The sequence below is a fragment of the Myxine glutinosa genome, chromosome 5 (genome assembly GCF_964187855.1).
Source record: "Myxine glutinosa chromosome 5, kmMyxGlut1.1, whole genome shotgun sequence".
In the NCBI taxonomy this organism is placed as follows: Eukaryota; Metazoa; Chordata; class Myxini; order Myxiniformes; family Myxinidae; genus Myxine; species Myxine glutinosa.
In genome coordinates this window covers 150128171-150140768 of record NC_136265.1, presented here as the reverse complement: position 1 = coordinate 150140768, position 12598 = coordinate 150128171, and the positions used below count along the sequence as shown (strand labels likewise).

At 41.7% G+C, this 12598-nt stretch overlaps 1 protein-coding gene across 1 annotated transcript; it reads right to left on the bottom strand.

The window, feature by feature from the left end:
- Positions 1–3798: 3798 nt before the first annotated feature.
- On the bottom strand, positions 3799–12500 carry LOC137426925 (cytochrome c oxidase subunit 7A2, mitochondrial). The gene is made up of 4 exons (XM_068115945.2): positions 12370–12500; positions 12069–12158; positions 4322–4406; positions 3799–4020 (listed from the first exon to the last, which is right to left on the bottom strand). The coding sequence occupies exons 1-4, from the start codon at positions 12382–12384 to the stop codon at positions 3980–3982; spliced, it is 231 nt and encodes a 76-aa protein (XP_067972046.2). The 5' UTR covers positions 12385–12500; the 3' UTR covers positions 3799–3979.
- Between the last annotated feature and the right edge of the window lie 98 nt (positions 12501–12598).

Here is a 12598-nt window from a genome sequence, read left to right as displayed (position 1 = left end):
CCAGGCATTGCAAATCGTCATTGCTGGGCACCGAAGGGGGCTCGGCAGTGACGCACGCTGAAAGAGAGTACTCAGTTTTCACTCTGGTTGTTTGTTTGTTTGTTTGTTTTCTTTCTTGTTTTCTTTCTTTCTTGTTTGTTTGTTTGTTACTTTGTTTGTCCGGGCGATATCTCAGCCATCCTTTGAGCTAGGAAGCTGAAATTTCGGCACAATAGTGAGCAAGTCCTTTGTCAAAAACGCTATTTTTTTTTTTGATTAATCAATAAATTGAGGAGTTATTTAATTATTAGCGATGAATTAAGTACTTATTTAATTAATCAAATTTCCTTTCTCTTCTGACCATTAACTCAGGCACCTTTTGAGTTAGGAAGCTGATATTTGGACATGCCAATGACCAGGTGGTTTGGCTGCAAAGGATATTTTTGATTTATTAATTAATCAATTAATCGATTAATTATTTAATTATTCGATTAATGACAAAAAAATTTTTTTTTTTAAAGTTACAGATTCTGATGAAATAGTGGTAGTTTGTGTTCTCTGACCAAATTGATTAATAATTTAATTTTTTTATGATTATTATTTATTTATTTTCATTATTAATCATTTATTTATTTTCTTTCTCATTTGGCCAATATCTCAGGCACCTTTTGAGCTGGGAAGCTAATATTTGGACATGAGTGACCAAGTGATGTGGCTATCAAGGATATTTTTGATTTATTGATTAATCATTTCATCTATTAATTATTTATTGATTAATCGATTAATTATTTATTGAGTAATCAATTAATAATTTAATTTTTTATAAATGACTTATTTAATTAAATTTCTAAAAGATACATCTTCGGATGAAGCACTAGTGGTTTAGTTATGCGATTAGCCAATTGATTATGAAAATATTTTGTGATAATCTTTTATTGATTTTAATTATACAATTAATCAATCAATTAGTGTACACCTCTCCCTCCCAATGCAGCCTCAATGAGCTGCACTGCGGTATTGCCAGGCGCCGGAGGCGCCCCGGCAATGCCGCGCTGCAGCATATTTAATTAATTGGCATGGGGCGGTGTACTTTGAATGTATGTGTACTTGTTCTACTTTTCATTGCTTTTATCGCTTCCTCAACTTCCTTCTCAGTTATCAGATCTTCTCTGCCAGTCCTAAAACTGGGTTACTCTCGATGTTGCCATCCCATTCGTTCTCTGTATTCAACAGCATTTTCATATATCTTTTCCATCTTCCTTTAATTCCATTTGGGTCCACAACGATGTCCCACTTCATCCTTCAAGCAACTCACCCCCATCACATCACACCTCTCTTCCGCTATCTGCTTTGCAATCCTGAATACCGCTCTCTGAACCTCTTCCGAATCTAAGCGTTCTCCGAACATTTTCCTACATGCCTCCTGCGTCTTTGCTACCTCTTTCTTTGCAGCCTTCTTGGCTGCCTTACAACTTTCATGCTCTGCTTTTTCTGCTCCCGTACCCTTCGCCTTCTGCCACTCCTTGAACTTGTTCCTCTTCTCGTCAATCCTCTTTCCAACTTCATCATCCCACCACCATGTTTCCGAGTGCCTCAGTGGTCCTTTTGTCCATCCACATACCTCACCAACGGCTCCCAACAGACTAGCTTTCATTGACATCCAACCAGTTTCAAGCTCAACCACATCATCCTCTACCCTACTCAGCCTCTCTTTTAATGCCTCCCTTACTGTCACTTCTTTCAACCTCCACACCTTCATTCTCGGTTGGTACTTCAACCGCCGAGCTCTCCTCGCACCTTTCACCCTTATGTCTCAGACAACCAAGTGGTGCTGTGAAACAGCCTCCTCCCCCGGGATCACCTTTATGTCCCGGAGGTGCCCCCTATCTCGCCTACGCACCATCAGGTAGTCAACGGTCGTCGTCGACCCACCTGACGTGTGGGCTTGTTTTCCCACCTGACACGCTTGTTATCCCCTTTCTGGAACTGAGTATTACAAATCAACAAATCAGCTCTATCAGCAAATTCCAAAATCCTTTCACCTTCTCCATTTCTCACACCATATCCGTAACCCCCATGAACTCCCTCAAAACCGTCCATACTCCTTCCCACATGTCCATTTAGGTCTCCTCCTACCACAACAACTTCCTCATCTTTCACGTTTTCCATCAGCTTCTCTATCGCACACCAGAACTTGTCCTTCTCTTCATCACTCCGACCAACCTGCGGAGCATATCCCGAGATGACGTTCACCAAGAGCTTTCCAATCATCATTTTCACCATCAACCCATCACACTCTCCTCACACTCACCACACTGTCTACAAACTCAGAAATCAGGACACCAACACCATTCACACCCTCCGGGCACCCTTGCCACACAAACTTGTATTTCTGTCCCTGCCTACCCTTCACCATTCTCACAACACTTCCCTTCCATCTCCTCTCTTGCACACAACATATGTCCACTCTTCTTCTGACCAATACTTCCACCACTTCTCCTGATCTCCCTGTCATTGTCCCTACATTCCATGTCCCAAACCTCAAACTTCGGAAACCTCAGAAACTTCGATCTCCACTTCGGGCTGTACCCTGCCCCTATGTAGTTGTAATTGACATGGTACTCTTTTTGAGGCGATGTTTTTATGGCTGGATGCCCTTCCTGTCGCCAACCCTCTTAGTCACCTCTTACGACACGCAGGGACGCGGTGTACCTATTCTAACCAGGGTACACACCGGGATAAAGCTTTGAATAAAACCAAACGGGTTTTATTGACCCTAAACATACCAGTAAATCCACCAAGGAATGGCTGAAAAGAAAGAAATGGAGGGTTCTGGAATGGCCAAGTCAAAGCCCGGATCTAAATCCCATCGAGATGTTGTGGGGGGATTTGAAACGAGCTGTGCATGCAAGAGACCCCTCAAACATCGCACAGCTGAAAGAATTCTGCATGGAGGAGTGGGCAAAAATTTCTCCCAGTCGATGTCAGAGACTGGTGGACAGTTATAAGAAACGCCTACTTGAGGTTGTTTCTGCCAAAGGGAGCAATACCACCTATTAGAGCAAAGGGTGTACTTACTTTTTCCACATGCCAAATTTGCATTTTTTATTTTTTTTTGTATACAAGATCGAGGCTCATGAAATTATACAATTTAAACTGTTTATTTAAATTAGACAATGGACTACAAAATGTTAATGTTTCATGATATTTGTCATATTATATCACCTTTATCTGTCAATATTGTTGAAATGAAGATCAAATAGCTGTATGTTGAAATATGTTGAAAAAGTCAAAACTTTACATGGGGTGTACTTACTTTTTCACGTGACTGTAGCTGCACATGTTTGATGGACCTAATGGCCTCCTGCGTTGAGGTTGCCTTTTTGTGCACCCTGCCCACTCCCTCAGTCTCTCTCATCAGTTCACATAAATGGAAGCATAATCGACGGCCACATTCGCTCACCTCTGCTATAAACAGCGGCAATGAAAATACCCAATAGGTACTTTTCAAATTCCCCTCTAAAACACAAGACAGCATATTGTAATTTTTAGAGTTTCTTCACCATTGAGTGATAGGGCCACAAATGATATGCAGTATAGCACGATATCTCAAAAAGTCATGGACGGATTCGGATGAAACTTGGTGGACAGGTTGGGTGTGGGACAAGTACAAATTGATTAAATTTTGGTGAAGATCTGAATCCGGATCCGGAGGGGAGAATTTTTTGCCTCAAGACAGAAGGCCTACATCAAAACCAGAACCATGTTATTATGTAATCAGACATACTTGTCCACAAGCTATGCAGGCTGGCGAGAATATATGGTCATTTCAGAACTTTTATTGGATTATGTGGAAGACAAAAATGGGGAAAAAAGAAAATATAACAACGGATCCAGTTGCCACGGCCCTTGCTGTGTTAAAGGATCATCCGCAAAGGAGATCAGAGACGACCCAGGAGGTATTGAGATGACATTTCATTTTGAATAAACTTGTTTGACGTCACAACAACTGGTAAATGGCGTAAAAGACCCAGCCCACACCTGGAAAAGAACAAATAAATGGAGAATAAAAAAAATTAGTAAGTTTGAGCAATACCGCAAACTTCATGGGTAAACCTATTAAATAATTAAATATTAAAAGTACAGAACATATAATGAAACTACATCACGGGTTTAAAAACATTGCATTGCTGCCATATAGTCGCGAGGATCAATCAATCATTCCTCCAGTGGAGTGATCAGCATGGACGTTATATTCAAGCGAATCAATTTATGGCTACAGGGTCGTGATAGATGAGGCTCATCAAGCCGAAGGGGGTTCATTAAACTTCCCAACACTTACCCAGTACAGAGACACTCATCGTGGTGCCGTAGAGCAGGACGTCCTTTGGACCACCTTTGAGATGTACAGGGACATCATTATCTTTCTGCACACATGAATGTATCGATCAAACAGGTATCAATATAACAATGGTCACACTATGAAGAACCAGTTCAGCACCACAACAACTCAACTCGGGGTCAAATTGGTCAGAACCGAGAGATCCCAATGTCTTACACGATACAAGCAGCTACGTGTAAATGGAGTATAATTTGTTTTTAAGAGTTCAGGCTTTCATTTCTAATTTCCACCCTCCAAAAGGGGATCAATCACGGTGGGCGAGCACCATACCGTGGGCCAGCACGATGCCCAAGAGGTTTGCGCCATCTAGCCCGAGTTCAATCCCAGTTAAACTGTAAATGGTCACCCCGGTGTTTTGCAGGCCGGGAGAAGCATCAGTGCGCACGGTTCCACATATTGATGAGCCAGTTCCAGAAAGACTTGGGTCAGTATCATTCCTGGACAACCCAAAAACGTGGGAACATTTAGGGTGTTCAAGAAGAAGAGGCGGTGGTTTTCTCTGCCCGAAACTTCACTTGTGTTTTGATAAATTATTCATTTTGCCCTTTTAAAGGGATTTGAGTGGGGTGTTTAACCCTGATTACCCCACCCCTGCTTAAACATAATCCCTCCCCCTTCCAAATTTCCAGTTTTCCCTCCCGAGTTTCCTTCCCCCCCCTCTCTGCTGTTGCATCCTGATGTGTTCAGTGTACCAATACTCGCTGTTCCATGAGCCTCGACTATGTATCCAAAACATTAAAAAACCTAATACACGTCTCAATCCACTTAATCACGAGTATCGATTCTACATATTGCCTCGTGTCGCGTTTACATGATATATCAGGGCAGCCCATGAAGTGTTAGGTGAAACCAAAACGATGCAATTTGGTGCTGAATTTACAGGAATAAATACCTTGCATCTCTTTCCACACCTGCATTATTACTTCTCTCTGTGCTATTTGCTTTGCATCAACCATTTTGTCTTCCTGGCAACAACTTTGTCATTTTGGTATCCAGTTGTTGAGCGAACGCAGGAATGAGCTTCTCTTGCGTTTTGGACTTGGTCTTTTAAAATGTGATCGTCACCGTGACATTCTCCGACCCGACAATCTGTGTCTCGATATAATATGCAACTCAGGAATGCTCAACATCTTGACCTACCTCGGTGTAAGACTCAGAGATACAAGAATTCAACAATTCCTTTTTTGATTGAAATGCTTAATTCTGTTATGTAGGTGAATAAAATCAATTACATGCATTATATGTTTGTTGATCTTCTGAAGTTTTCTGCTATTTTAGGTTATTTTGTTGGTAGAATTATATATTTTTTATTGTTGTTTGATTATGTATGTTTGTTCATTCCTTTTTCTTGTTTTGATAATTTGATTTATGTAATTTTATATGATTATTATTATATACATTTTATATGATTATTATTATATTATTATATACAAGTTTTATGAAATACTTTTATTATTGTAAACTTGACAAATTTCAGTCTTCGAACTGCCTTGTCCAGTGTTTAATTGTTTCGATAAACCGAAATGAATGAATGAATATATGCTGATGAGAACAAGTCTGAAGGATGGAGTGCAAGACTGGCATTGAAGCATTATTTTACATACTCTTACTCACACTGTTACATTTGGTTGGTAGCTCCTTGTACTACCTGCCGGATTTATCCACTGTGCCTGCTCATCTCTCCATATCTTCCAATAAAAATCTTATTAGGGGCCAGAGATTTAGAAGGAGAAGCTATGGTCATCAGTCCGTGTCTGAGTGAGTGAATCCACATATCTACTGTAATCTACATTTCCCACTGAGGTTCTGCATTCTTAAATGGCAGCGTCTTATTTATTTATTATTAATACGTATGCCATTATAGCAGGAATTGACCAATCACCCTCTCCCACAAATCCTATAGGTTCTGGATCAAACTATCCCCTCCCTCAAAGGAAGCATCTATGATAGTGACTTGTACTTCTATATCCAACCCCCATCCCTTCCAGTAAACACCTTTGGACACGTTGCAAAAGATAACTCCCCCACCCTTCATTTAAGGAAAATACATTCTTGCTTTAAAATTACACACATGTTTGGAAGAAACTAGCTTATTCCCATGGTAAAAATATCACGATAGAAAAATAAAAATAGAAGGAAGCCTTTTATTTTTGTGCTGGTTGAAACAGAAAAATTGAGGCAGCATTGTAATTTTCCTGTAGGTTTGGATTAAATTGAAGCAACTTTTTGTGAATGTTATTTGTGATTCTGGGTGGGACAGACAGATGGCATCACCTTTACATTTTATATATATATATATATATATATATATATATATATATATATATATATATATATTGTTGCGGATATGGGATTTGCCCTCCATATCCGCTTGTAAATATTCCCCTATTTCCCCAATACTCCCCAACTATCCCCAATCCCCCATTCCCTAGTCCCATTGTCTGTAAACAACACTCTGTAGAACCGACCTTCCCCTTTTTCCCCCATTAAATGTCGTGCCCAGGTTCACCGCATCTCACGTAGACAACTATAGGACCTCTTGCTAGTTATTCTTAGTCTATGTCAGTTAAGGACTCGTTTCCATTAATTCTGACTCTTCGTTGCACCAGAATGTGATTGTATGGCACCAGTAGTGAGTTTAGGACCTCCCCATACCTCCTCCCATCTTCCCCATGAAACAACAACAACAACAACTACTACTACTACTACTACTACTACAACAACAACAACAACAACAACAACAACAACAACAACAACAACAACAACAGCGCGCGGGGAGTGTGCGTCCTCACTCCGGCTCGGTTAGTCGCCATTGCCCATGTGCGCCGACGGGGTTACCACGAAGGGGCTGCCTGTCAGCTCCTCGTCAAGGGCGGAGCCCGGTAACCCCCCCGCACCCAATAAGAAGCGGCGGGCCGATTCCATCTGGGGCGGACCTAACGAGCCGAGGGCGTGTCACTCCCCGCTGGATATACGCAGCCACTTACCGGACGTGACGTCAGATGCGCCCCGAGCTTGAAGTGAAGAGAACCAGACGCCACCTCCGAGCGCTGAGAGACCTCCCTGCATCTTTTGGGCCGCGCTATCCTGTCCCTCAGCACAAGGTGCACCTTGTGCTGTCCACCGACTACCTGCCCTTGCTTGCCATCAATCCCGGTGTGAGTCAGTCTTGTCCCGTTTATCTGTCGTCTGTCGGGGCTACTATAAGACCGTATTTAAGTGCCTACCTTCCTATGCTGTCTCTCTCGTCCTTGTAATCTAACGTTCCGAAATATTATAACCTCCTCCGGAGGTCTTGAGAACTGTACCCCTGGTGTCGTGTCATTTTAACCCAGCCGTTGTGTCCTTTCCTCAATTGATTTAGCGTAGCGCGACTCGGCCAACGTTCGAGTATAATCGGGTAAACTGTGCAGACGCGGTCATACCAAACCGCTCGGTAAACCAACATCCACAACCGCGTCTGTAACAATATATATATATATATATATATATATATATATATATATATATATATATATATATATATATATATATATATATATATATATATATATATATATATATATAAAGGAGAATCACCTGCTTGAAATCTAATTATTTCAAACAACTTCTAAAAGGAACCAATAATATTATCCGGGCCATTTTATGATTTCTGTGTGGAATAAGCTAAGATTTCGTATTTTTTCAGCTTTTTTGTTTTGTTCCACTGCAAACCAAAGAAATACGTGTGGATACCAAAATATTAATTAATTTCAACCATTTTCTGGCAGAAATGGTGCATTCGTTGAAAAAAGTGCAAGGGTGCCAATATTTTTGGCCATGACTGCACATACTATAGCTTTGCAAAATTGCCAATAGTCAGTCAACATCAAAAACTGACCCCTTCAAATCCAACTACATAGGTCAGGTTGATGGCAAGAACTTTCAATCTAACGAGCAAATTTTACTCCAAAGGTAAGATGGCATCATCATCCAGTTCCATCAGGTAGTTTCCGACTTCTGGTGACATTCATGATCAGATTTCTCCAAACATCCTGATGCTGCACCGCTTCCCAAAGCTCAGGAAGAAACGGCTTAGTTGCAGCCTTTACCCCATCCATCCAGCATATGCAAGGTCTGCCTCTTCCTCTTCTTCCCTCACCCAAACCCAGCATGGTTGATTTCTCCAGACTTTTGTTTTCTGTATGCATGGTGTGTCCAAAGTACGACAGTTTGTTTTAGCATCACCGCTTATACAGGTCCAATGTGGTCTAATCTCTTCAATCACAGGTTTGTTTGTTCTTGTAATCCATGGAATTTTTATTATCAGTCTCCAACACCACATTTCAAATCTGTCAATCTTCCTTTCTTTTTCAATGACCCTGATTCACATCCACAGCTAAGATCTCAAACACCAAATGGGAAAGGAAACAAGACAATACTCAGTATGAAAATCCTTAATGAGCATTAAAAGTCCCAACTCGAATGACACTCAGTAGAGAGCATACCTCCACCAGGCTGCCGTCAATAACTCACCTATTCTTCGTGAAAGACCCATGTTTCTCTGGCTTAATGTCCCTCTGGCAGATAGTATATACCTTGATGTGTCACCTGTATATGAAACAACAGGGTGAAAGTTTATAGCTGGGTCAAGATAGAACCCAGGTAGACAGCTCAATGCCTGGCGTTCGCTTTGTGGTTCAGGTGGCTGGCTTAAGATCTTCGGATCCTGAGTTTGAGCCCCTGTCTGCCGTTAAAATAACATCAGGTGGGTTGACTCAGCCTGTCATCCTTCCGATGTCAGTAAAATGAATACCAGATTGCTGGGAACAACGAGCCATTCAAGCATCCTGCACCGGCATGGCGACCCCTCCAGGATTGGGTGCCCTAGCTAGCCAATGGAAAACGGCTTTGGGTTTTTTCATCTTTGAGACAGCTCAGAGGAAAGAGCAAATTTATAACAACAAATGTAGACGAAGTTTCTAAGGTAGAAAAACAATTACTTCGAGCGTAACATAATGCACTGGGTTGTGATTCAAGCAAACTTTTTCATTTCATTTACATGAAATGATCAACTTCTGTATATTTTTTCCCCCCAAATATGGAACAAGAACATCACCCGGTCGAGCACATACCTCCACTAGGCTGCACAGTTTACATTTTGTGTCCCACCGATAAGCCGGATCTGGACCTGAAACAAATGTCAATCGGCTTGTTCTCATCACCTACCCAACTCATCCACCTAGTTTTGTCATAATCCGTAAATAACTTTTTGAAATATCATGCTATATGTCGTTTTTGGCAATATCTCTCAATGGTGAAGGATCACTAAAAAAAATTCTCCCCTCTGGATCCCGATTTGGATCTTCACCAAAATTTAATCAATTTGTCCTCGTCACACACCCAACCTGTGCACTAAGTTTCATCCGAATCCGTCCATGACTTTTTGAGATATCATGCTATACTCCATATCATTTGTGGCCCTATCACTCAATGGTGAAGACCCACTAAAAATTACAATATCCGGATCCAGATCTTCACCAAAATCGAATCATTCCGTCCTTGTCACACACCCAACCTCTCCACCAATTATCTAATACAAGACAAATAGACATGGATAAAAACATAACCTTTGTCCACCTTTGGTGATGGAGGTAATAAAATGGTCCTTTTCAAGATGACGCAAAATACTACAGGCTAAAAAAGGTTCTTTTTAAGGTTCACTGGTTTTCATCTACACATATTGCGCACAAAAATACTCTAACCCCTCACTTTTCCACTTCTTCCCCATTTCTGCTGTAATGGTACAAGTAATAACCAGACCGAGGGTCCAATAATGCAGAGCCTCTCCAGAGTATATAGATTACAGTTGAAGTGAGAATGGACTATCTATATAAACCCGTTTATATGCAACATGTAGACATTTTCAACAGAATGGATTGCGACAGAACGAGCGGTCACAGCCTGCGAGTAAAGAAGAGCAAGAATGGTAGCAAAGTAACGGTCTTTCACCCAGAGTAGTTATTACCTCCTCCACCAAAGGTGAATGGAGGTTATGTTTTCACCCCTATCTGTCTGTTTGTCTGTCCATCCGTTTGTGAACATGATATCTCAAAAAGTTGTGGACAGATTCGGACGAAATTTGGCAGAGAGGTAGCGTATGTGACAAGGACGAAATTATTAGATTTTGGTGACGATTCGGATTCGGCTACTCGAATTTTTAAAGTGATTCTTCACCATTGGGAGATAAGGCCAAAAACTATACATTGCAGGATATCTTTAAAATGTTGTGGACGGATTTGGATGAAACTTTGTGGACAAATTGTGTGTCTGACGAGGACAAATAGATTCGATTTTGGTGAAGATCTGGATTCGGATCCAGATAGTAGAATTTTTAAAGCAATTCTTCACCATTGGGAGATAGGGCCAAAAACGATATATAGCAGGATATGTCAAAGTGTGGACGGATGATTTTGATTCAATGTGATTCTGTATTGTGATTTTCTGGTCTACTCTGGGATACAAAACGTAAACCGTCCACCTGGCAAAGGTATGCTCTATCTACAGAGTGCCGTTCTAGTTAACGAGTGGAATGGTCTTCCTGAACGGTCTTGACAGCAGAAACGGTAGATAATATGGGATCGCAGAATGGACACACTAGATAAGATCTGATCATGGGATCGTCAAACGTACACACTGCTCTATATGGGATTGATCGTGGGATCGCTGAATGTACACACACTATATGGTATCTTATTGTGGGATTGCCAAACATACACACACTGCTCTATATGGGATCTGATGGTGGGATTGCTGAACGTACACACACTCCTCTATATGGGATCTGATGGTGGGATTGCTGAACGTGCACACACTCCTCTATATGGGATCTGATGGTGGGATTGCCAAACATACACACACTGCTCTATATGGGATCTGATGGTGGGATTGCTGAACGTACACACACTGCTCTATATGGGATCTGATGGTGGGATTGCTGAACGTGCACACACTCCTCTATATGGGATCTGATTGTGGGAATGCTGAACGTACACACTATATGGGATGATTGTAGGATTGCTGAACGGACACACAAGATGGGATCTGATCGTGGGATAAAATCACTGAACATCCACTCAGGAATTGGGCTGTGCTATGGCGGTGCTATGCAGAGAGGGAGGTGCTATACAGAGAGGGCGGTGCTATGCGGAGAGGGCGGTGCTATGCGGAGAGGTCGGTGCTATGTGGAGAGCATAGCACCGCCCAGGTTTATACCGGAACAAAGTAAGCATTGGGGATATAGGGATAATTTGGGCATTGGCAGGAATGGTTGGTAGGTAGCTTAGTTAGATAGGTGATTTGCATGATTACGATGTCTGTGAGAGGGTCTCAGCCAAAAGGTGAAAGTGCCGTCAGCGTTCATTCCTTATCCAACACCTGTACACCCCACCCCAAGCTTTTTTTTTTCTTCTTTAATCAATATATAATTATATATATCCATAATCACCATGATGTCATTATTTTATACACCTTTTACACCATTCTTTTACAAACATTATTTTGCACACCTTCTTTTTTTAAACATTCTTTTGCACACCATCCTGCACCTGAAAACACAGATATTTTACATTCAATCTCCTTTCCTCCACAACCCTTTCCTCGACAAGAGTGCGAAGACACCTGGCAGCGAAGACAGGCCCGGGCTCACCTGGAAAAGCTTTTGCAATTCAGGAACTTTGTTCCTCAGCGCCCTCCGTTGTGTGGTGCAGATACCACGGTGAGCAACTCGGCCCAGCATCTGATCAAATGGAAACAAGCACAATCCATCGCTACACGTGACGATCCAATCTCAAAGCAATACAGTACGAGTACAGATTCAACTCCTCTTGCATGATGACCTGGGGATCACCTTCACCCAGTTTAAAACACACACCTTACACTTACTAAGAGTACTCGACATTGTAAGAAAATACGTCGTTACTCTGTCAGGTTAAGGAGGGATATCTTACCATTAGAGCCCTCATGATCCCGCTAAACAGAGCTGCGACTTCCTGGAGGAGTTAACCGACAGAGGATATCAAGGACAAGCAAGGCCGACCCGGAAATGAGGAATTTGCTTCTTCTTCTTCTTGCTATTTAAATATAATGGCGTCGTCAGAGCCGCGCGACTCTACATACGCCACATTCTAAATAACATTTGTCAATAGGTAGGAAGCCAACCTCGGAAAACTTAGTAAC